Below are 25,114 nucleotides of genomic sequence, written 5' to 3' on the forward strand. Positions count from 1 at the left end.
CGGGACTTGTGGGAGGAAACGGGAGCACCCGGAGGAAACCCACGCAGACACGAGGAGAACGTGCAGACTCTGCGCAGGCAGTGACCCAAGCCGGGAATCAAACCCGGGATCGTAGTGTTGTGAAGCAACAATGCTAACCACTGTGCTAGCGTGTCGCCCTATGTGGCAAGAATATGAAGGTTCCAAGGCCCGAGAAGTAGTCGGTCACAGGATGAAGAACCCAGGATGAAGTGAGACCACCCAAGAGACTCACAGTCATAGAGGGCAGCCATCTACCCAGTACCCTGCAGTTTTGGTCTCCGTGTTTAAGGAAGGAAAAAAGCTTTGGGGGCAGTACAGCGAAGGTTCACTACACTAGTGCCCGAGATGAGGAGGTTGGCCTACGACGAGAGCCTGAGTAAATTGAACATATATTCTCTGACATTTAGAAGAATGAAAATTGATCTTTTTTGAAAAGCACAACATTCTGAAAGGCCTTAATAGGTGGATGCTGAGAGATTGTTTCAACTGGTTGGGGAATCTACAATACATAGGGCACAGTCTCATTTAGGACTGAGATGAGGAGAAATTACTTCACTCAAATATAGATAGAGGGCGGGATTCTCCGATCCTGTGCTGGGTCGGAGAATCGCCTGGGTCGGCATGAATCCCGCCCCGCAGCTCCGAAGCCAGCTGCCGAATTCTCCGGCGCCGGTTTTTTGGCAGGGGCGTGGATCGCGCCGCGCCTGTCGGGGACCTTTGGTAGTGCACCCCCCAGCAATTCTCCGGGCCTCGATGGGCCGAGTGGCCACCCGTTTTCGTCCAGTCCCGCTGGCGTGAATTACGCAAGGTTTGTACCGGCGGGACCTGTCTCTGAGGGCGGCCTGCGGAGTCCTCGGTGGGGTGCGGGGCCCCGGGGAGTGGCCGCCATGGTGGCCTGGAACGTGATCGGGGCCCACCGATCTGTGGGCGGGCCTGTGCCGTGGGGACACTCTTTCCCTCTGCGCTGGCCTGTGTAGAGCTCCGCCATGGCCGGCGCGGAGAAGAAACCCCCTGAGCATGCGCAGGAATCACGGAAGTGGTTCTGGGAACACGTCGGTGTCCTGCGCATACGCCAACTCGCGCCGGCTGGCAGAGGCCCTTCAGTGCCGGATGGCGCGGTGCTAACTACTCCAGCAGCGGCCTAGCCCCCGAAGGTGCGGAGATTCCGTACCTTCCAGGCGGCCCAACGCCGGAGTGGTTCACGGAGTGGTTCACTCTTTGGCGCCGGTAAGGCCCACCCCGCCGAATACCAGAGAATCCCATCCATAGAATTTACAGTGCAGAAGGAGGCCATTCGGCCCATCGAGTCTGCAACGGCTCTTGGAAAGAGCACCCTATCCAAGCCCACACCTCCACCCTATCCCTATAACCCCACCCAACACTAAGGGCAATTTTGGACACTAAGGGCAATTTAGCCTGGCCAATCCACCTAACCTGCACATCTCTGGACTGCAGACGTGCAACGTGCAGACTCCGCACAGGCAGTGACCCAAGTCGGGAATTGACCTGGGACCTGTGAAGCAATTGTGCTAACCACTATGCTACCTTGCTGCCCTAAAGGGTTGTGAATCTTTGGAAGTCTTTACCCCAGAGGAGTCTGGATGCTCCATCATTGAATACATTTAAGGCTGAGATAGAGAGATTTTCGGTCTCTCAGGGAATTAAGGAATATGGGGTGTGGACGGGGTAATGGAGGGCCAAGATCAGCCATGATCGTATTGAATGGTGGAGCAGACCCGATGGGCCGCAAGATCCTATTTCTTGTGTACTCGTGCACCCTCAGGTGGCATGTTCTAGACTGTGAAAAACGTGCGCTGTGTTGGCACATTTGGTTGAATTCTTGCTCCAAATTACAAGGTTCCTGGTTCTAGTCCCACTCCAGGGGTTGTGCACTAAAAGCAAGGCTGACATTGCCGATGGAGTACTGAGATTCTATCCGTGAGGATAAGCCATTAAAGAGAAGCTTCAACACCATGCCGGGGTGGATGTAAAAAAAAAAATCCCATGACGCCATCTTGAAAATCGGGGCCATTACCCCCAGCTTCCTGGCCAATAGTATCCCTCAATCAACATCGCACAAAAAGAACAGATTAGTTGGTTGATACCACACTGCTGCTTGTGGCCATTTATTGGTGGCAAGTAGCCTTCTGTCTTTCCGACTAGCCTTCAAGAGGTCATTCATTGGCTTTCAAGTGTTTTGTGATGATTGGCGGGCTTATTAAATGCAAGTCTTTCTTCCAAAAGCAGTGAATGTAACTGATTCACAATTACAAATTTCCAGGAATTGGGCACAGTTGTCATCAGTTATGGCCATCGTGACTTTTCATAACGTTGCCATGGGGACTGGAGGGGCTTTACTCTTGGAACCTTTGCTTCAAATCTCCAGAAGTGCATTCAGAAGGGCGGTATGTGTAAATCATGCGGTGCTCCCCGGTTCGATAGAAAAAAAAATGATAAACTCAAAAAACAAGAATTTATTTGGGGTCTTTCACAATCAGATGACAACTCAATGTGCTCCTAGGCACATTGCAAGCTGCCACAAACAGCAATTTGATTTAGAACAGATAATCTGTGTTTTGCAATTTTGACTGGGGAATAAATACTGGCCAGGACATTGGAGAACTTACCTACTATTTTTCAAAATAGTGCCATGGGATCTTTCACATCCATCCGCGAGGCAATACAGGACTGGGGTCAATGCCGCATCCACAAATCAACACCTCTGACAGTGCTCCCTCAAACTGGACTGGAGTGTTGGCCTAGATTTTAGAACATATATCCCTGGAATAGACTTACAGATATATAGCTGTAGCATGGTCAGATGTAACTGTAATCATAAAATTTTGCAGTGCAGAAGGAGGCCATTCGGCCCATCGAGTCTGCACCGGCTCTTGGAAAGAGCACCCTACCCAAGGTCAACACCTCCACCCTATCCACATAACCCAGTAACCCCACCCAACACTAAGGGCAATTTTGGACACTAAGGGCAATTTATTATGGCCAATCCACCTAACCTGCACATCTTTGGACTGTGGGAGGAAACCGGAGCACCCGGAGGAAACCCACGCACACACGGGGAGGATGTGCAGACTCCGCACAGACAGTGACCCAAGCCGGAATCGAACCTGGGACCCTGGAGCTGTGAAGCCATTGTGCTATCCACAATGCTACCGTGCTGTCCCCTGGGGTAGTACCCCTTACCAGGGGTAAGTCACCCTGATGAGTTTGTCTCACAGGTTACCCCCAGTATGTGTCTGCTGCAAACCTGCCCTCTTCTCCTCATGTCTGAATTTCTCGACACCATGGAGTTTCAGATTCTATCTCTGTCTGCGCACCTGGAAATCAACATTGTGAAGAACCGGTCACCATAATTCACAAGGCAACATTAGGGAGGAGCCCAAACTCAATGGGGATCCCACAAACCTCAGCCAATTCACCTTTGGGTTTACATGGATGGATTGCCGGACATATTGTCAACTCACTTTGACACAGAAGTGGAAGCAACTTGCAGAATGGGCAAATAATTTGTGAATGAAGTTCAGCACAAAAAATTCTAAGGTGGTAAATTTTGGTCGGAACAAAGAACAAAGAAAAGTACTGCACAGGAACAGGCCCTTCGGCCCTCCAAGCCTTCGCCGACCATGCTGCCCGTCTAACCTTCCGGGGTCCGTATCCCTCTATTCCCATCCTATTCATGTATTTATCAAGATGCCCCTTAAACATCACTATTGTCCCTGCTTCCACCACCTCCTCCAGCAGCAAGTTCCAGGCACCCACTACCCTCTGTGTAAAAAACGTCTGTCGCACATCTCCTCTAAACTTTGCCCCTCGCACCTTAAAACTATGCCCCCTAGTAATTGACCCCTCTACCCTGGGGAAAAGCCTCTGACTATCCACCCTGTCTATGCCCCTCATAATTTTGTAGACCTCTATCAGGTCGCCCCTCAACCTCCGTCGTTCCAGTGAGAACAAACCGAGTTTATTCAACCGCTCCTCATAGCTAATGCCCTCCATACCAGGCAACATCCTGGTAATCTCTTCTGCACCCTCGCTAAAGCCTCCACATCCTTCTGGTAGTGTGGCGAGCAGAATTGAACACTCTACTCCAAGTGTGGCCTAACTAAGGTTCTATGCAGCTAATAATAATAATAATCTTTATTAGTGTCACAAGTAGGCTTCCATTAACACTGCAATAAAGTTACTGTGAAAATCCCCAGCATGGCTTGCCAATTTTTATATTCAATTCCCTGGGCAATGAAGGCAAACAAGCCGTGTGCCTTCTTGACTATCTTGCCCACCTGCGTTGCCACTTACAGCGACCTGTGGATCTATACACCTAGATCCCTCTGTCTGTGAATATGCAAGGGTTCTGTCATTTACTGTCTATTTGCCACCTGTATTACTAAACTGCATTACCTCGCATTTGTCCAGATTAATTCCATCTGCCATCTCTCTGCCCAAGTCTCCAACGATCCTGCTTTATCCTCTGACAATTCCATCAATCTTTGTGTCATCTGCGAACTTACTAATCAGATCAGTTACATTTTCCTCCAAATCATTGACAGATATTACAAACAGCAACGGTTCAGTACGGGACACTACAAGTCACAGCTCTCCATTCAGAAACTCACCCTTCCACTGCTAACCTGTGTCTTCTATGACCAAACCTGTTCTGTGTCCAGCTTGCCACCTCACCTCTGATCCCATGTCACTTCACCTTATGTACCAGTCTGCCATGATGCACCTTGTCAAAGGCCTTTCTGAAGCCCATGAAAACACATGCACTGCCCTACCCTCATCAATCATCTTCATCACTTCCTCAAAAAATTCGATCAAGTTAATGAGGCACGGCCTCCCCTTCACAAAAGCATACTGCCTCTCGCTAATATGTCCACTTGCCTCCACATGGAAGTAAATCCTGTCTCAAAGAATCCCCTCCAATAATTTCCCTACCACTGCTGTAAGGCTGTGTAATTTCCTTGATTATCCTTGCTCGCTTCTGAAACAAAGGAACAACATTAGCTATTCTGCAGTCCTTACCGATAGCCAGTGAGGATACAAAGATTTCTGACACGGCCCCTACAATTTCCATCCTTACATCTCTCAGCATTCTGGGGTATATCCCATAAGGCCCAGGGGACTTGTCAACTTTACTGTTTTTCAAGACACCCAACACCTCCTTTCTGATCTCAATGTGACCCAGATTATTTACACACCCTTCCACAGTCTCATCATCAACCAAGTCCTTGGGTGGGATTCTCCCGAATCGGCGCGATGGCCCGACGCTGGCGTAAGAAACAGCGCAAACCACTCTGGCGTCGGGCCGACCGGAAGTTGCGGAATTCTCCCACATTTCTGGGGGCTAGGCTGGTGCTGGAGGGGTTGGCACCCTGCCAGCCAGCGGCAAAGGGACTGCGCGTGTTAGCGCATGTGCAGAACCGCCGGCGTGGTTCAGCGCATGCGCAGATCGGCCGGCGTATTCTGGCGCATGCGCGGGGGGGGGTGTCTTCTCCGCGCCAGCCATGGCGGAGCCCTACAGGGGCCGGCGCGGAAGAAGAAGTGCCCCCATGGCACAGACCCGTCTGCAGATCGGTGCGCCAGGCCACCATGGGCCCACCCGCCCCCCCCCCCCCCCCCCCCCCGCGGTCGGTTCCCACCACGGCCCCCCGAGGACCGCACCAGCCAACTTGCTTGCCAGGTCCTGCCATGTGGGACCATGTCCATTCCACGCCGGCAGGACTGGCCAGAAACTGACGGTCGCTCGGCCCACTGGGGCCCGGAGAATTGCCGGGGGGAATCGCTCCCCACCCCCGCCCAAAAACCGGCGCTGGAGCATACAGCAGCCGGCGTCGGAGCAGCAGGGCGGGATTCACGCCGCCCCCGCCCGGGGATTCTCCAATCCGGCGGGGGGGGGGGGAGGGGGTCGGAGAATCCCGCCCCTTCTCTTTGGTGATTACTGATGAAAAGTACTCATTTAATACCTCGCCCATTTCCTCTGGCTGCACGCATAGATTCCCTCACCTATCCTTGAGTGGGCCAACCCTTTCCCTGGCTACCCTCTTGCTCTATATATACATATAAAAAATATTAGGATTTTCCTTAATCCCATTTGCCAATGACTTTTCATGACCCATTTTAGCCCTCCTGACTCCTTGCTTGTGTTGCTTCCTACTTACCTGATATTCGTCACGGAAGAAATTGCTCCTCATCTCATTTCTAAAAGGTCTTCCCCGTATCCTCAGACTGTGACCCTTGGTTCTGGACTCCCCCACCATCGGGAACACCCTTCCTGCATCTACCCTGTCTAGTCCTGTTGAAATTTTACAGGTTTCTATGAGATTCCCCCTCGTCTTCTGAACTCTAGTGACTACAATCCCAACCGAATCAATCTCTCCTCATATATCTGTCCCGCCATCCCAGGAATCAGTCTGGTGAGCTTTCATAGCGCTCCCTCTATAGCAAGAACTTCCTTCCTTAGATAAGGAGACCAAACCTGCACAGAATATTCTTGGTGTGGTCTCACCAAGGCCCTGTATAATTGCAACAAGATATCCCTGCTCCTGTACTCGAAACCTCTTGCAATGAAGGCCAACATACAATTTGCCTTCTTTACTGCCTGCTGTACCTGCATGCTTACCTTCAGCGAATGGTGTATGAGGACTGCCAGGTCTCATTGCACATTCCCCTCTCTCAATTTATTGCCATTCAGATAATAATCAGCCTTCCTGAATTTGCTGCCAAAGTGGATAACCTCACATTTATCCAAATTACACTGCATCTGCTTTTCATTTGCCCACTCACTCAACTTGTCTAAATCGCACAGAAGCATCTCTGCATTGTCCTCACAGCCCACCCTCCCACCCAACTTTGTGTCATCTCCAAATCTGGAGATATTACATTTAGTTCCCTCATCTAAGCCATTAATGTATATTGTGAATAGCTGGGGTCCCAGCACCGATCCCTGCGGTACGCCACTCGTCACTGCCTGACATTTGGAAAGGAAATTGTTTATTCCTATTTTGTTTCCTGTCTGCCAACTATTTGGCAGTTCTAACCATCTCAGTACACAACCCCAATCCTATGTGCTTCAATGTTCCACATTCTTATGTGGACTTTGTTGAAAGCCTTATGAAAGTCAAAATATACTACATCCACTGGCTCCTCCTCGTCAACTCTACTAGCTACCGGGCAGCACAGTGGCGCAGTGGGTTAGCCCTGGTGCCTCACGGTGCTGAGGTCCCAGGTTCGATCCCGGCTCTGGGTCACTGTCCGTGTGGAGTTTGCACATTCAACCCGTGTCTGCGTGGGTTTCGCCCCCACAACCCAAACGATGTGCTGGTTAGGTGGATTTTTTTTTTAAATTTAGAGTACCCAATTTGTTTTTTCCAATTAAGGGGCAATGTAGCGTGGCCAATCCACCTAGCCTGCACATCTTTGGGTTGTGGGGGCGAAATCCACGCAAACCCGGTGGAGAATGTGCAAACTCCACACGGACAGTGACCCAGAGCCGGGATTGAACCTGGGATCTTGGCGCCGTGAGTCTAAGTGCTAACCACTGCGCCACGGTGCTGCCCTCCTGGTTAGGTGGATTGACCACGCTAAATTGTCCCTTAATTGGAAAAAATGAATTGGGTACACTAAATTTTAAAAAAAACGCTAGCTACATCCTCAAAGAAATCCAGTAGATTTGTCAAGCATGGTTTCCCTTTCATAAACCCATGCTGACTTTGTCCGATTTTGCCATTATTTTCCAAGTGCTCTGCTACTAAATCTTTTATAATGATCTCTAGAATTTCCGACGTCGGGCTGACTTGTCTATAATTCCTTGTTTTCTCTCTGAAAATGGAATGAAAATGAAAATCGCTTATTGTCACAAGTAGGCTTCAATGATGTTACTGTGAAAAGCCCCTAGTCGCCACATTCCGGCGCCTGTTCGGGGAGGCTGGTATGGGCTGCCTCCCTTTTTAAATAGTGGAGTTACATTTGCTACCCTCCAATCTGTAGGAACTGTTCCAGAGTCTACAGAATCTTGGAAGACAACTACCGATGCGTCCAATATTTCTATGACCACTTCCTTAAGTATTTTAGTAGATTATCAGGCCCTGGAGATTTAGCGGCCTTCAATCCCATCAATTTCCCCAACACTATTTCTATACAAATACTGATTTACTTCAGTTATTCCCTCTCACTAAACCCTGTGTTGCCCAACATTTCTGGTGTATAATTTACGTTCTCCTTTGTGAAGATAGACCAAAGTATGTATTCAGTTGGACAACTATTTCTTTGTTCCCCGTTATAAACTCCCCTCTTTTTAACTGTAAGGGACCGACAATTTTCGTCACCAATCTTTTTCTCTTCACATACCTAAAAAAAAACTTTTTGTCAGTTTTTATGTTCCCCAATAGCATTCTCTCGTACTCTATTTTCCACTTTTTAATCAATCCCTCGGTTCACCTTTGCTGAATTCTAAACTGCTCCCAATCCTCAGGTCTGTTTTTCTTCCTGGCCAATTTGTGTGCCTCTTCCTAGGATCTAATACCTTTTATAATTTCCTTTGTAAGCCATGGTTTGGCCACCTTTCACATTTTACTTTGGATATAAACAATTCTTGCAGTTCACCAATGCATTCTTTGAATGTTTGCCACTGCCACCATCATCCCCTTCAGTAATGTTTCCCAATCCATCATAGTCAACTTGCACCTCATACTATCAGAGTTCCTTTATTTAGATTCAGGACCCTAGTCTCAGAATCAACTATGTCACTCTCCATCTTGATGAAGAGCTCTATCATATTATGGTCGCTCATCCCCCAAAGAACCTTGCACAACTAGATTGCCAATTATTCCTTTCTCATTATGGGCAGCACGGTAGCCTTGTCGATAGCACAAATGCTTCACAGCTCCAGGGTACCAGATTCGATTCCGGCTTGGGTCACTGTCTGTGCGGAGTCTGCACATCCTCCCCGTGTGCGCGTGGGTTTCCTCCGGGTGCTCCAGTTTCCTCCCACAGTCCAAAGATGTGCAGGTTAGGTGGATTGGCCATGATAAATTGCCCTTAGTATCCAAAATTGCCCTTAGTGTTGGGTGGGGTTACTGGGTTATGGGGATAGGGTGGAGGTGTTGATCTTGGGTAGGGTGCTCTTTCCAAGAGCCGGTGCAGACTCGATGGGCCGAATGGCCTCCTTCTGCACTGTAAATTCTATGACATTACACAATATTCAGTCTAGGATGGCCTGTTCTCTTGTTGGTTGCTCAATGTATTGGTCCAGTGAACCATTCCGTACACATTCCAGGAATTCCTCTTCGACGGTGTTGTTATCAATTTGATTTGCCCAATTTTTATATGCAGATTAAAGTCACCCATAATTACAGATGTTCCTTTATTGCATGCATCTCTAATATCCTGTTTACTGCTGTTCCCAACTCTACAGTTTTGCGGTCTATATATAACCCCACTAACATTTTATGCCCCTTAGTGTTTCTCAGCTCTACCCATACAGATTCTATATCATCGGAGCTAATATCTTTCCTCGTTGTTGTGTTAATTTCCTCTTTAAACAGCAATGCAACCCCACCATCTTTTCCTTTTTGCCTCTCCTTTCAAAATACGGAATACCCCTGGACGTTCAGTTCCCATCTCTGGTCACCCTGCAACCATGTCTCCACAATCCTGAGTATATCGTACCCATTTACATTTATTTGCACAGTTAGTTCATCCACTTTATTGCGAATGTTCCACACGTTACAGCACAAAGCCTTGAGGCTTGTCTTGTTTATATTACTTGTTCTGTTCCCACTATTTTTCTCTGTGACCCTGTTTGATTCAGGCCCTTAATTTCTCTGCCTATCTCTTTTCTTATTCCCCTTACAGTTTTTTGTTCTTCTCTTGGATTCTGCTCCTCCCGCCCCGACTCCTTGCATAGGTCCCCATCCTCCTGCCATTTTAGTTTAAACCCTTTCCAACCACTCCAGCAAATACTCCCCAGAGGACATCAGTCCCGGTCCTGCCCAGGTGTAACCCGTCCAGTTTGTATCTTCCCCCAGAACTGGTCCCCATGTCACAGGAATCTGAAACCTTCCACCTCACGCCATTTCTTCAGCCACGTATTCATCTGATATATCCTGTTATTCCTACTCTGACTAGCACGTGGCACTGGAGTAATCCTGAGATCACACTATCTTTGAGGTCCTACTTTTCAACTTATTCCTATCTCCCCACCTTCTGCTTTTTGGACCTCGTCCCTTTTTTTAACCTATGTCGTTTGTGCCAATGTGTGCCATGATCACTGACTGTTCACCTTCCCTCTTCAGAATGGTCATTCTCAGACATCCTTAGCCCTAGCACCAGGGAGGCAACATACCATCCTGGCGTTTGCGGCCACAGGAAGGCCTATCTATTCCCATCACAATTGAATCACCTATAACTATTGCACTGACACACTTATTACCCCTCCCCTCTGCAGCAGAACCAACCATGGACAACAAATGTGGCTGTTGCTGCTTTACCCTGTGAGACCATTCCCTCAACAGTATCCATAGCAGTATGTCTGTTTTACAGGGGAATGGTCACAGGAGATTCCTGCCTAGTCCTCTTGATCTGCCTGGTGGTCACCCATTCCCTCCCTGCCTGTGAACAATTAGCCCGCAGTGTGACTGTGGTGAATGTAACATGATAATTCACACTATATCTTTGTAAACGCAGTAGCGCTATCCGACCACTGGGGGAGTAGCTCTGGGAATGCTCAGGAGCTTGTACAGGGCTCCACCCTTGGCTCCGCCCACGACTCCTCCCCCTAGTGCTGCTGTATAAATACCCTTGCCCGGAGTCAGCCTGCAGTTCACTGAGAGTTCATCAACGGGTAACAGGCTGGCTCTGTAGTAAGTCGATTAAATTCATATCGGAAACATGTGTCTGGTGAATTGATGGTTCCCTCAGTGACCATCTCTCTATGCATGCTACCCACAATACTCTCCACCTCGCTAGTGTTCCACAGTGTCCCCAGCTGCCGTTCCAGTTCTGAGCTTTCAGGAGCTGCAGCTAGGGGGCATTTCCTGCACGCACGCTCGCCTGGGGCACTGGAACTGGATTGGATTGGATTGGATTTGTTTATTGTCACGTGTACCGAGATACAGTGAAAAGTATTTTTCTGCAAGCGGCTCAACAGATCATTCAGTAATGCCCATTCAGAACTGCCCATCACAGGTCCGGCTGTCTCCACTCCCGGAAAGTAAGCGAAGGCCCAAGGCCTCGCTCTCTCCTTATCCTCTTCCCAGTACATGGTGTCCCTCACAGGTTGCGCAATAAAATACAGCAAACCAAGCACTATGCTTTATTTCTTGCGGATAGAATTGAAAAGTAGGAAAGTTGCGCCAAATCTGTATCAAACGTTGGTCAAACCACGCAGAGCACTGTGTCCAACTCTGGTTGCCGTTTTAAAATTAGGATCTCGAGGAACTGGAGAGGGTGCCGAGGAGATTTACAAGAATACGTCCCAAAATGCGGGGGTACACACATCAGGAAAGGATTGACAGGCTGGGTCTCTTTGCTCATGAAAGAAGATCTTAACAATTAAGGAAAGTTTTGACACAGAGGGGAAGAGCAGAACCAGAGACCGTCAATATAGGAGAGTCCCCACAAAATCCAACAGGAAATTCAGGAGAAACTTCTTATCCCAAAGATTGGTAAGAATGTGGAACTGGGGAAATAGTTGAAGTGATAGTTGAATCGATACTTTTAAGGGGAAGCTGGACGAGTGAATGAAAAAGAAGGGAATAGAGGGTAATGATGGTGGGTTAAAATATGACAGGGGGGAGGAGACTCGAGTGGACTAGCATGGACAGTTGGGCTGAATGGCCAGTTTCAGTGTCATTTGTTGTTTGTATGAGTCTCAACGTATTAGTGTCCCTGCTTCATTGCCCCTGCTTTTGACTGAAGTCAGAAGCCACGTTAACATGGATTCCACCCGTCCCAACAAGAAGACATCTGAACCCTGATTTTGAAAGGAAGAGTGGACATTGAGCCGCTGAAGAATGACCGAAACCTGCTGGGTGATCCGGCGTAGAAACCGGACTTTGAGAGAATTGAATCCATTCTGGTGGACATGGAAGTGTGGATTGACAGGAGGAGACACATGACGACAGTCCGTTCCTCCTATCATTGAGGACATTCAGGAAGCGAATGAAAATTCTTTGCTGGTTCACTCACCGGGGGCAGCACGGTAGCACAGTGGTTAAAACTGTTGCTTCACAGCGCCAGGGTCTCAGGTTCGATTCCCGGCTTGGGCCACTGTTTGTTGGGTGTCTGCATGTTCTCCCCGTGTCTGTGTGGGTTTCCTCCGGATGATCTGGTTTCCTCGCAAAATACGTACTGTTAGGTGGATTGGACATTCTGAATTCTCCCTCTGTGTACCCAAACAGGCGCCGGAGCGTGGCGACTAGGGGATTTTCACAGTAACTTCATTGCAGTGTTAATGTAAGTCTACTTGTGACAAGAAAGATTATTATTAATTCCCATCCCTCCTCCCACAGGTTATGGCACATCCCAGAAAATGGACTAGGGATAATGCAAATTCAGAAAATGCCTCCTGGCATGTAGGAATGAGCATTCTATTGACTGGTCAGAAAGATTACAATACCCAGGGAAGTGGGAAGGAAATTTTCAAAGATGGGAGTAGAAAGGAATTAGGACGCTAAAAGATTTGTTTCTTGGGGGTCAGTTTACAGGATTGAAGGAGCTGGGAGCGAAGTATGGGCTGGAGCAGGGGGAAATGTTTCGATACATACAGTTCGAGATTTTGCCAGAAAGGAGATACAGAGCTTCCCGGAGGAACCGGCCCTCCACATTGCTGGAGGAGGTGCTGACGACAGGGGGACTGGAGAAGGGGACAGTATCAGCAGTTTACGGGGCCATTTTGGAAGAGGAGAAGGCACCGCTGGCAAAGTGTGAGGAAGAGTTGGGAGAGGATATGGAGGAGGGGGTCCTGATGTGAGGTGCTCCGGAGAGTGAATGCCTCCACCTCGTGTGCGAGGTTGGGGCTGATACAGCTGAAAGTGGTATGTAGAGCACACCTTACAAGGGCGAGGATCAGCCCGCTCTTTGAGGGGGTAGAAGATGTGTGTGAATGTTGTGGGGGCTGGGGGCCCCGCAAACCACGTTCATATGTTTTGGCCCTGTCCAAAGATGGAGGATTACTGGAAGGAGGTCTTTAGGGTAATCTCTAAAGTGGTGCACCTGAAACTGGACCTGTGTCCTCGGGAGGCCATATTCGGGGTGTCGGACCAGCCAGAGTTGGGAACAGGCGCGAAGGCAGATGTTGGAGCCTTCGCCTCGTTGATCGCCCGAAGGCGGATCCTGTTAGGGTGGAGATCAACCTCTCCACCCTGTGCCCTGGTGTGGCGGGGGGGGGGGGGACCTGCTGGAATTCGTGATTCTTGAGAAGGTCAAATTTGAACTGAGGGGAAGGATGGAGGGGTTCTACAATTCATGGGCATTATTCATTATGCACTTTCGAGAATTGGATTACTACAAACATTAGTGGGGGGAGACTGGGAGGGTTGGGGGGGGAGGGGGACTGTATGTGTTAATGGTGACTATGGGTGATTCCTGATTCCTTTGTGTCATTTGTTTATATTAACATGTGGGCTAATGTCTGGGGTTTGGTGGGAGGATGGGATTGTTGCTATTGATATGGGGATTGGCATTGTATTCATTACTGATTGTTGTTTTTGTTGGGTGTAAATTTGCGAGAAAATGTGAAAAAGGAGGATAAAAATATTTTTTTTAAAAGAAAGATTACAAAAAAATTTACAGCTCTTGGGGCTAAAGGGATCAAGGGATTTGGGCATCAGGGTTTTGAACTTGATGATCAGCTATGATCATAATGAATGGCGGAGCAGGCTTGAAGGGCTGAATGGCCACTTCCTGCTTCTAGTTTCTATGTAAGTCATTCGGCCCAACTGATCCCTACCAGTGTTTGTGATCCACACAAGGCTCCTCTTGCCTTCAACTTTGTCAGCACATCTTTCTATTTGTTTCTCCCTCATGCACTTGTCTTGCTTTCCCTCAAAGTGATCGCCACTCATATCAAAACTCCAAAACCTAGGACTTGGCTCCTCCACTCTGCAACTGGATCCTCGATTTTCTGACCAAAAGACCACAATCAGTAAGAATGAACACCAACACCTCCTCCACAATAGTCGTCAATACCGGGGGCCCCACAAGGCTGTGTACTTAGCCCCTACTCTACTCCCTGTACACACACGACTGCGTGGCAAAACTTGGTTCCAACTCCATCTACAAGTTTGCTGACGATAGGACCATAGTGGGCCGGATCTCGAATAACGACGAGTCAGAATACAGGAGGGAGATAGAGAACCTAGTGGAGTGGTTTAACGATGCCAGCAAAACAGACAATGCCAGCAAAACTAAAGAGCTGGTCATTGACTTCAGGAAGCAAACACACCCCTGTCAGCATCAAACGGCCGAGATGGAGATGGTTAACAGTTTCAAATTCCTTGGGGTGCACATCACCAAAAATCTGTCCTGGTCCACTCAAGTCGACGCTATCACCAAGAAAGCACAACAGCACCTATACTTCTTCAGGAAACTAAGGAAATTCGGCATGTCCACATTAACCCTCACCAGCTTTTACAGATGCACCATAGAAAGCATCCTCTCGGGCTGCATCACAGCCTGGTATGGCAACTGCTCGGCCCAGGACCGCAAGGAACTTCAGAGAGTCGTGAATACCGCCCAGTCCATCACACAAAACTGCCTCCCATCCATGGACTCCATCTACACCTCCCGCTGCCTGGGGAAAGCGGGCAGCATAATCAAGGATCCCTCCCACCCGGCTTACTCACTTTTCCAACTTCTTCCATCGGGCAGGAGATACAGAAGTCTGAGAACACGCACGAACACACTCAAAAACAGCTTCTTCCCCACCGTCACCAGACTCCTAAATGACCCTCTTATTGACTGACCTCATTAACACTACACCCTGTATGCTTCAACCGATGCCAATGCTTATGTAGTTACATTGTATATCTTGTGTTGCCCTATTATGTATTTTCTTGAATTTTGTTTAATTCCCTTTTCTTCCCATGTACTGAATGATCTGTTGAGCTGCTAGCAGAAAAATATTTTTCACTGCACCTCGGTACACGTGACAATAAACAAATCCAATCCAATCCACTAATTCACCTCTGCTCCGTTCAGCGACGCCACAGACTGTCATTGCGAAATTGGAATGTCCCAGAATTGGAATGTACAAGGTCTGGAGATTATGGTTAGATGGCTATGGTGATGGAAGGAATGCTGGAGTTGCAGCCTGTCTGTCTGAGAATCTCCAAGGGAAGAGTGCAAAGATACAGAAATAACAATTGCCATCTGCAGAGAGTGGTTATGCTGAAACTGTCCGATCATCTTCTGAATTTGAGTCTTTCCCCTCACCCCACAACCCCCCCCCCCCCCCCCCCCCCCCCCAACACTCCCTTTTTATCTGGAAAAGCTGTGATCACATCAAAGCCTTGGCAGTTATTCAATCCAGTTAGGGAGTGAAGCAATATGTTAAAGCAAAAAGGTTCACTGAGTTTTGCCCTGCTCCCGTTTGGAACAAAATTATGTTTCCATCATTCGGGAGCAACTCACTCTGACACTGGCATCAGCAACATAACTCCAGTAGAACAAGGAACATGCATCAAATGTCTCAAGTGAAAACTGATACAACACACCGTGCCCGCAATGTTCTCTTCAACGAATTCCCTGCATTAATACTTCCTCACTAATACTCCACAACACGCAATGATCCATGTTGTGACAGCTCTCCCAGGGAACTGAATTGAATTAAATTGAATTTGTTTATTGTCACGTGTACCGAGGTACAGTGAAAAGTATTTTTCTGCAAGCAGCTCAACAGATCATTCAGTACATGGGAGAAAAGGGAATTAAACAAAATTCAAGAAAATACATAATAGGGCAACACAAGATATACAATGTAACTACACAAGCATTGACATTGGATGAAGCATACAGTGTTAATGAGGTCAGTCAATAAGAGGGCCATTTAGGAGTCTGGTGACAGTGGGGAAGAAGCTGGTTTTGAGTCTGTTTGTGCGTATTCTCAGACTTCTGTATCTCTTGCCCGATGGAAGAAGTTGGAAAAGTGAGTAAGCCGGGTGGGAGGGATCCTTGATTATGCTGCCCGCTTTCCCCAGGCAGCGGGAGGTGTAGATGGAGTCCATGGATGGGAGGCGGGTTTGCGTGATGGACTGGGCAGTGTTCATGACTCTCTGAAGTTCCTTGCGGTCCTGGGCTGAGCAGTTGCCATACCAGGCTGTGATGCAGCCCGATAGGATGCTGGGAAATACTGGGACAAAAACGATCTTGCACTTTTACAGGCCCTTTGTGTCCTTAGGACATCCCAAAGCGCTTTTATGCCAATTGACGTCCACGTGAAGTGCCATTTAGTCAAGTGTAGTCAAAGTAGTGTGTCATGGAAGCCAAGTTGTGCACAGCAAGTTCCCACAAACAGCAAGAAAATCACAAACTGTGTTGTTGGTTGAGGGCTAAATAGAGGGAAGGGCGAGATGGAGAAGTCAAATAAAAGCAAAATATTGCAGAAGCTGGAAATTTGAAATTAAAAACAGAAAATGAAGGATAGACGCAGCAGGTCTGCCAGCATCTGTGGAGAGAGAGAAACGGGCATTTTGAATATGACCCTTCTGTGGAAGAATTCTTTGGACTCGAAACGTTAACTCGATTTCTATCCACAGATGCTGCCAGACCATCTGAGTTTATCCAGCATGTTCTGTCTTTTTGTGCTCTGGGCAATTCTCCTGATCTGCATCATAGTGCGTGCGGTGGAATTTTACAGCCCAGGCTGCCAGCGAGATTCTCCGGTCCTACCAGAGTCAGTGGACTCTTGACCGGCTCGCAACGACGAGGCTGCAAAATCTCGCCCTTGAGATTATTTTTTTACATCCACCTAAGAGAGTTGAGGATAAGGCAGAGAAATGGGGTTGAGGATTGTCATATCAGATCAGTCATGATCTCCCTGAATGGAGGAGCAGACTCGATGGGGCGAATGGCCTACTTCTGCTCCTTTGGTCTTTGGGTTTTATGGTTCAATGACTTATTGGCTGGAATGTACTCCTGATAATGCAGCGATCCCTTAGTGATGCAATGCAGCTTGACCTTGCGCTTAAGTCTTGGACATGGCGCCCACAAATCTTTGAGACAAAGCTCAGAATGCTACCAACTGAGCCAAGGCTGGCGCCTTAGGATTTCTGCTGGAGTTTTCCAAAACACCCAACTTAAATTTGTGTTGACATCCCAGAGAAATGATACAAACAACATCAGGTACCTTCCCTCCAAAGCACCCTGTCATGATATGGGCAGCACGGTAGCATCGTGGATAGCACAACTGCTTCACAGCTCCAGGGTCCCAGGTTCGATTCCGGCTTGGGTCACTGTCTGTGCGGAGTCTGCACATCCTCCCCGTGTGTGCGTGGGTTTCCTCCGGGTGCTCCGGTTTCCTCCCACAGTCCAAAGATGTGCAGATTAGGTGGATTGGCCATGATAAATTGCCCTTAGTGTCCAAAATTGCCCTTAGTGTTGGGTGGGGTTACTGGGTTATGGGGATAGGGTGGAGGTGTTGACCTTGGGTAGGGTGCTCTTTCCAAGAGCCGGTGCAGACTCAGTGGGCCGAATGGCCTCCTTCTGCACTGTAAATGCACTGTAAAGGGGCTGGTTTAGCACACTGGGCTAAATCGCTGGCTTTTAAAGCAGGCCAAGGCAGGCCAGCAGCACGGTTCAATTCCCGTACCAGCCTCCCCGAACAGGCGCCGGAATGTGGCGACTAGGGGCTTTTCACAGTAACTTCATTGAAGCCAACTCGTGACAATAAGCGATTTTCATTTTCATTTCATTTCAAATTCTATGATAATCTATGATATGTAAACATGCAGCTGATGAACACATAGAATAGGACACGACCAATGAGCATTCAGGACACTCAGGGGTGGTATCTCACTATAAAAGGGATGAGGCACTCACACCCCGCCTCTTTCCACAGACCAACATCTACAGAGTGAGACAGGGTGTATCCTCAGCATCACACCCAGCACGTGGCTTAGAGCAAGGCTGGTTCAGTTAGGCTGAGTTACGACATTTAGATTAGCAGAGAGTCGAACTCATTGCGAACTGTGCTAATAGCTCAATAAAACACATTGAACTCACTTCAAAGTTTGGAGCATCTTTTACTCAAAACTGCATCAAGTGGCAGCTTGTGTTATTCCAAATTCCATAACACAACACACACACCACAATGTACACACTGCATTATTACAAATGCTTAATTCATGTTAATCTTAATTAATCTTTTTTGTTTAAAATAGGTTGACACATTCACTAAAACAGTAGACAGGTGCAAAGATACCTGTAAAAAAAGATCACTATTCCCAAGCTCGTGATGCTCCAGTCGACCACAGTTTCAGAACAATAGGGGGGTGTAAAGAATTAAATTACCCGACTGAGCGTTGCAGCAGTGCACATTCTAAATTGCAGGACTACACTCTGAGGGATGCACTGAAGCTAGGGGCAGCCCTGACAGAGGCACTTTGGGGGAAGGTCATTGTTTAATACCCTTCAGCCATTGTGAACTGAGGGGAGTGGAATTGTACAAAATCTCCTTGGGTCGTATAACCCACATTCAATGTATACAGTGAATACTACGGGTGCGATTCTCCGCAACGGCCGACGCCAGAGTGAAACCCGGAGTGTTTCACTCCGGCATCAGAGGCCGCTCCTCGCCCCTATTCTCTCCCCCCCAGGGGGCTAGGAGCGGCGTTGCGAGAAACTCGGCCGCCTGGCCTTGACACTTGCGACAAACGTCAGCCGCGCATGCGCAGGTTGGCCGGCTCCAACCCGCGCATGCGCGGCTGATGTCACGACGGCTGACGGCTCCAACCCACGCATGCGCGGTTGCCGTCTTCCCCTCCGCTGCCCCGCAAGACGTGGCGGCTTGATCTTACGGGGCGGCGGAGGGGAAAGTGTGCATCTCTTAGAGACGCCGGCCCGACGATCCAGTCACCTCACGAGCACGCCCGTGGTGCTCGATCCTCTCCCCGCCCCCACAGGCCCCACACTTACCTGTCGCGCGATGTTCACGCCGGCAGCGACCAGGTGTGGTTGCCGCCGGCATGAACCCATCGGGGTCGTCAGGCCGCTCGGCCCATCCGGGCCGGAGAATCGCCGGTCGCCGGGAAAAACGTTTGGGGGGGGGGTGGGAGAATCGCGGGGGGTGCCAGAGCGGCCCTCCCGCGATTCTCCCACCCGGCGTGGGGAGCGGAGAATCGCACCCTACATGTATCACAATTGTGTGGACGTACCTTAGAGAGCAATTCGATCTATGTGGACAACTTAAATACCCTTTCACCATTTGTAATGACCATTTTGAAATGTCTGTCATGTTTCTTTGACTGTACTGAAGCACCTCAGAGAGCAACATGATGTAGAGAACCTGAATATTGTTGCACTTTGTGAGATGGCCATTTTGAAATGTTTATGATATTCTTTCAGATATTTCCAAATAAAGTATATTTTTGCAACAAAAAAAGAGAGTGGGACATAAATTTATGAGAGGCTGCATATTCTTGACTTCTATTTCCTTGGGAATGAACAGTAAGACGCCTTACAACACCAGGTTAAAGTTCAACAGGTTTGTTTCAAATAAGAGCTTTCGGAGCGCAGCTCCTTCCTCAGGTTCCTCCATTCACCTGAGGAAGGAGCTGCGCTCTGAAAGCTCGTGTTTGAAACAAGCCTGTTGGACTTTAACCTGGTGCTGTAAGACTTCTTACTGTGCTCACCCCAGTCCAACGCCGGCATCTCCACATCTTGGGAATGAAGAGTGACCTGCTCAATAAGGTGGATAGAGAGAGACTCGTTCATCAGCCCGGTGGGGTATCTCATACTCTCCACTGGTTAGGGGCTGGTTCAGAACAGTGGGCTAAGTCGCTGGCTTGTATAGCAGACCAAGGCAGGCCAGCAGCGCAGATTCAATTCTCGTACCAGCCTCCCCGAACAGGTGCCGGAATGTGGCGACTAGGGGCTTTTTACAGTAACTTCATTGATGCCTCCTTCCCAAGATCCCGACTGTAGTACTGAAAACTTGTGCACCAAAACTGGCCAAGCTGTTCCAGTACAGCTACATCACTGGCAGCTACCGACAATGTGGAAAATTCTTGTACACAAAAAAAAACAGGATGAATCCAACCCAGTCTATTACCATCCCATCAGTCCGTACTCAATCACCAGCTGGGTGATGGAAACTGTCATCAACAGGGCTATCAAGCGGCATTTACTCAGCAATAACCTACTCACTGACATTCAGTTTGGGTTCTGCCAGCTACGCTCAGCTCCTGAACTCAACCTTAGTCCAATCACGATCGAAAGAGTTGAACTCAAGAGGTATGGTGAGAGTCTCTGCCCTCATTATCAACGAATCCTCGCAAACCTGGGGAGGGATTCTCCGCGAACCGGTGGGGTGGCCCACTCCTCCGCACCTTCAAGGGCGAGGTTGGCGCCGGCCGGCACGGAAGGGGCTTGGCGCCACGCCAGCCAGTGTGGAAGGGACGTGGCGGCACGCCAACCGGCGCCGAAGGGCCTCCGCCGGCCGGTGTGAGTTGGCGCATGCGCGGGAACGCCAGTGTGTGCTGGCGCCATCCCAGCGCACGCGCAGGGCGGTTCTTCTCCGCACCGGCCATCGCAGAGGTTCACAGCAGCCGGGGCGGAGGGAAAGAGTGCCCCCATGGCACAGGCCCGCCTGTGGATCGGCGGTCCCCGATCGCGGACCAGGCCGCTGTGGGGGCACTCCCTGGGGCCAGATCCCCCCGCAACCCCCCCCCCCCCCCCCCCCCCCCCCCCCCCCGAGGATTCTGCAGGCCGCCCTTGGAGCCAGGTCCAGCCGGTAAGGACCTGTTGTGATTTGCGCTGATGGGACCGGTCTAAAACGGGTGTCCGCTCGGCCCATCGTGGGCCGGAGAATCGCCGGGGGGGTGCGCAAGCAGCCACCAACCGGCGCGCCGTGATCCCCGACCCGCCAAAACCCCAGCGCCGGAGATTTCGGCAGCCAGCGGAGGCGGGATTCATGCCGCCCCCCCGGCGATTTTCCAACCTGGCAGGGGGGGGGTCGGAGAATCCCGCCCCTGATGTCAATGGGAATCAGGGGGGAAACTTTCCACTAGTTGGAGTCATATCTATCACAAAGGAAGGTGGTTGTGGTTGTGTCAATCATCTCAGTCCCAAGACACCATCGCAGTTGTTTCTCAGGCCCATCTTCCCCAACCATCTTCAGCTGTTTCATCAATGATCTTCCCTTCGACGTAAGGTCTGAAGTGGGAACATTCAAGGATGATTACATAATCCTCAGCATCATTTGTGACTCCTCAGGTGCTGAAGCAGTCGATGTTCAAATGCAACAAGACCCGGATAATATCCCGGCTTGGGTTAACAAGTGGTCCGTAACATTCAAGCTACATACGTGCCAGCTAATGTCCATCTCCACACTGACCATCAGGAAGAGCACCCAATCCCTATAACCCCACGTAACCTTTGAACACTCAGAGACAATTTAGCCTGGCCAATCCACCTAACCCGCACATCTTTGGACTGTGGGAGGAAACCAGAGCACCCGGAGGAAACTCACACAGACACAGGGGGAATGTGCAGACTCCACACAGCCAGTCACCCAAGACCGATATTGAGCCTGGGGCCTTGGTGCTGTGAGGCAGCAGTGCTAACCACTGTGTCACCATGGACCAGCCTTGAGGAATCAGGAGATCAGATATTCACCACAGAATTCACAGCTTCTGACCTGCTCTTATGACCTGTGGTGAATCATAATAGCATAATTCACACTGTTATCACACATGTTGTACCATGCCTCTGTAAGCTCGGCACACGAGCAGTTGCGCGGCTCTGCCCCTAGGGGGAGGTGTACTGGGAATGTACGGAAGCTTGTACTGGGCTCCACCCTTGGCTCCGCCCATGACTCCTCCCCCCCACTGGTTGTATAAAGGTTGGCAGTCGGAGCCTGCCCGCCAGTTCATCTGGAGTTCACCTCGTCACAGGCAGGCTCTGTTGTAAGACGATTAAAACCACTGTTCACTTCTAACCACGTGTCGCGTGAATTGATGGTCTCATCATGGCCACAGTGTTGATATGACCGGTCCAGTTCAGTTTCCAGTCAATGACAATTTCATCAGTGCCCCAGTCATCATCTCAAACATTCACTCCCTATCACCACTGACACACAGCGGCAGCCATGTGTACCATCTACAAGATGCAGTGCAGGGATTCACTGAGACTCCTTCAACAGCACCTTCCAAACCCACAACCTCTCGCTCATAGAAGTACAAGGGCAGCAGACACATGGGAACACCGCCACCTGCATGATCCAGTCTAAGCCATACACAATCCTGACATGGAACTATTTTTCCATGGGTCATGGCCAGCATTTGTTGCCCATCCTTAATTGCTGTTGAGCTGAGTGGCTTACTGGGCCATTTCGGAGGGCAATTAAGTGTCAACCACATTGCTGTGGGTCTGGAGTCACATGTAGGCCAGACCAGGTAAGGACGGCAGATTTCCTTCCCTAAAGGACATTAGTGACCGGATGGGGGTTTTACAACAATCCATAATGGTTGTCCTGGTCACCATTACTCGGGTCTATAACCGTTCCTTCACTTTTGCTGGGACAAAATCCTGGAACTAATTTAAGGAAGCATGTTAAAGCCCTGGACAGAGCGCAGAGGAGATTGACTCGAATGATAGCAGGAATGAGGAATTTTAGATACCAGGAAACATTGGAGAAATTGGGTGTGTTCTCCTTGAAGTAGAGAAGATAAAAAGGTGACCTTATTGAGGTGAACAATTTTGACAGGGTAAAGACGGATATTCAGTTTCCACTAGTCGGTATGTCAGGGACGAGTGGGGGGGGGGGGGGGGGGTCACAATTTTGAGATATTCAGCACGAGAGCTCGGAGTGAGATGAGAGGCTTCTCTACTCCATGAGTTGTTGCGGTTTGGGATACGCTGCCTGGGAAAGTGGGGGAGGCGGAATCCACCGGAGGCTCCAAAAGAGAGCCGGATATAAATTTGAAAGTGACTGATTGAGAGGGTGGGGGGAATGGGGCTGGGGAATGGGACTAGCTGGGTCGCTCTTTCGGGAGCCAGTGCTGACACCATGGATGGCATGGCCCCCTGTGCTGTGAAATTCACAAAAAACAAAACTCCCTCCCCATCAGACCTGCCCCAGCAGCAACTCACCACCACCTTCCCAAGGACAATCAGGGGTCGACATTAATTTCTGATTTCACCAGCGACGCTCACGCCCTTGTGAAGTGATTAAAAATGTTTTTAAAAAGTTGCCCGGCTGAGGTGCCCCGTTGATGGGGCACCACTCACAGGAGCTCAGCACTCCCCTCACCGACATACCCACAACATAATGCTCCCAGCCCCTCTGTTGTCCTGTGCTATTTTTGTTTGACATACCTCACAAGGCCAGTGGTCACTATATCATCAGGACAGTTACAGAGCTGTGCAGGAGGGGGGGGGCGTCTGCACTGACCCAGCCAGCCAGCCAGTCCACGTCTCTCCCACTCACATTCCTGAGGTTCTGTGAAATGGAAATGAAGGAGCTTCACCTGTCCCAGAAACACGATCAGCCTTTCATCTTGTAATGTGACGGCTTTGAAAGCTCTCCCCGGGGCTGCCTGCTGCTCCACATATATCTTATTCCTGTGGGGGCGTGGGGAAGGGGGGGGGGGGGTGGGGAAGAGTGGGGGAGAGGGGGGGGGGGGGGGAGAATTCTTTATTCCCGAGTTCAAGGGAGCCACAAGGCGTTGGGCAAAGAGAAACACAAATCAGCCAAAGTTTCTCAGCAGTCCTGCGGTTCCAAAAGGGGCATTTATTTATTTTTAAATGCATGGCGGATGGCAAAATCAGTTTTAAAAGGGTGATTTAAACAAAAACAAAAACACCTGAACTCTGATCTATATCGACAGGGTTAAGTAGCAAAAAGTGGATCAGAACCCACCACCTTTTCAAAAACATTTATTTTCCAGTCGAAGATTTTTTTAGTTAGGATTGTAGGACAGACAAGTGGTGTGGAATTATATACCCCCCCCCCCCCCCCCCACCCGAGAGCATAAACCACTGGTATAACTGATTTGGGGGTTTGAATAATTTAACCCCCCCCCCCACCCACCCACCTAGAGCATAAACCACTGGTATAACTGATTTGGGGGTTTCAAGTGTAGCTAATTCGTCAATATAATTAATCTCTAATTTAATGATCACGTCTCCTCCCTCACACACACACACAAACACCTCACCCAGCACCACCTTTCTGAATCTGCACAAGGCAAAAGCTGCAATACTCACCTTCTGGAGTCAGACGCGAGGTGAGCCATATCACCAAAATGTAGTGGATGAAGGAGTTCATCTCCACTAAGTAGCCGGGCAGACCCACCTAGCGTGTTATTCCTGGGCACAGGTTGGGGGGGAGTGAGCCTTCTCCTTGCCGAGTCCTTCAGGGTACCTTAACACATCTGCATCTTCTGAACGACTCGAGTAGGGCAGGCAATCTCACACAAACAGGAAACTCTTTCTCTCTCTCTCTCTCTCTCTTGCTTGCTTGCAGTCCCTCCCTCTGTGCAGTAACCCTATCTGGAAATATCTCTATCACCCTCCCACAGTGCTGCCGGGAGAGAGAGAGAGCTGGCTGCTAGCTGCCACATTGTCAGTCACCTGCCAGAGCCAGCCAGGTTAGACCTGGAGACAGAGCTGCAGGGGGATGAGAAGGAAATTGAGCCCATTTGTATCTGGACTGGGGGTGGTGGTGGAGGAGTTGACAAGAACGTTGCTAACGCCGCCAGGGTCGGTGCAACAAAAAGGGATAACTGCGATCAACTTTTAATATCCTGCCCCGCTGCTCTTGGTATTATTTGTGGACCTTCTTGCTCCTTGATTTGTGGCCAGCAGTTCAGCACCTTGCCTCAGACAGCCGAGAAATCATTATATTGCCAGAGCTTTA

At 49.5% G+C, this 25,114-nt stretch overlaps 1 protein-coding gene across 1 annotated transcript in view; it reads right to left on the reverse strand.

Annotated features, from left to right (window-relative positions):
- Window positions 1-24,706, reverse strand: part of si:ch211-202p1.5 (uncharacterized protein LOC103909337 homolog) — a 61,685-nt gene extending 36,979 nt beyond the window's left edge. The window contains exon 1 of the mRNA XM_038816686.1: window positions 24,463-24,706. Coding sequence (XP_038672614.1) covers window positions 24,463-24,523 — 61 coding nt within the window. The 5' untranslated portion in view covers window positions 24,524-24,706. The remainder of the gene's footprint in view (window positions 1-24,462) is intronic.
- Window positions 24,707-25,114: the final 408 nt, after the last annotated feature.

This window comes from Scyliorhinus canicula, chromosome 1 (genome assembly GCF_902713615.1).
Source record: "Scyliorhinus canicula chromosome 1, sScyCan1.1, whole genome shotgun sequence".
Taxonomy (NCBI): domain Eukaryota; kingdom Metazoa; phylum Chordata; class Chondrichthyes; order Carcharhiniformes; family Scyliorhinidae; genus Scyliorhinus; species Scyliorhinus canicula.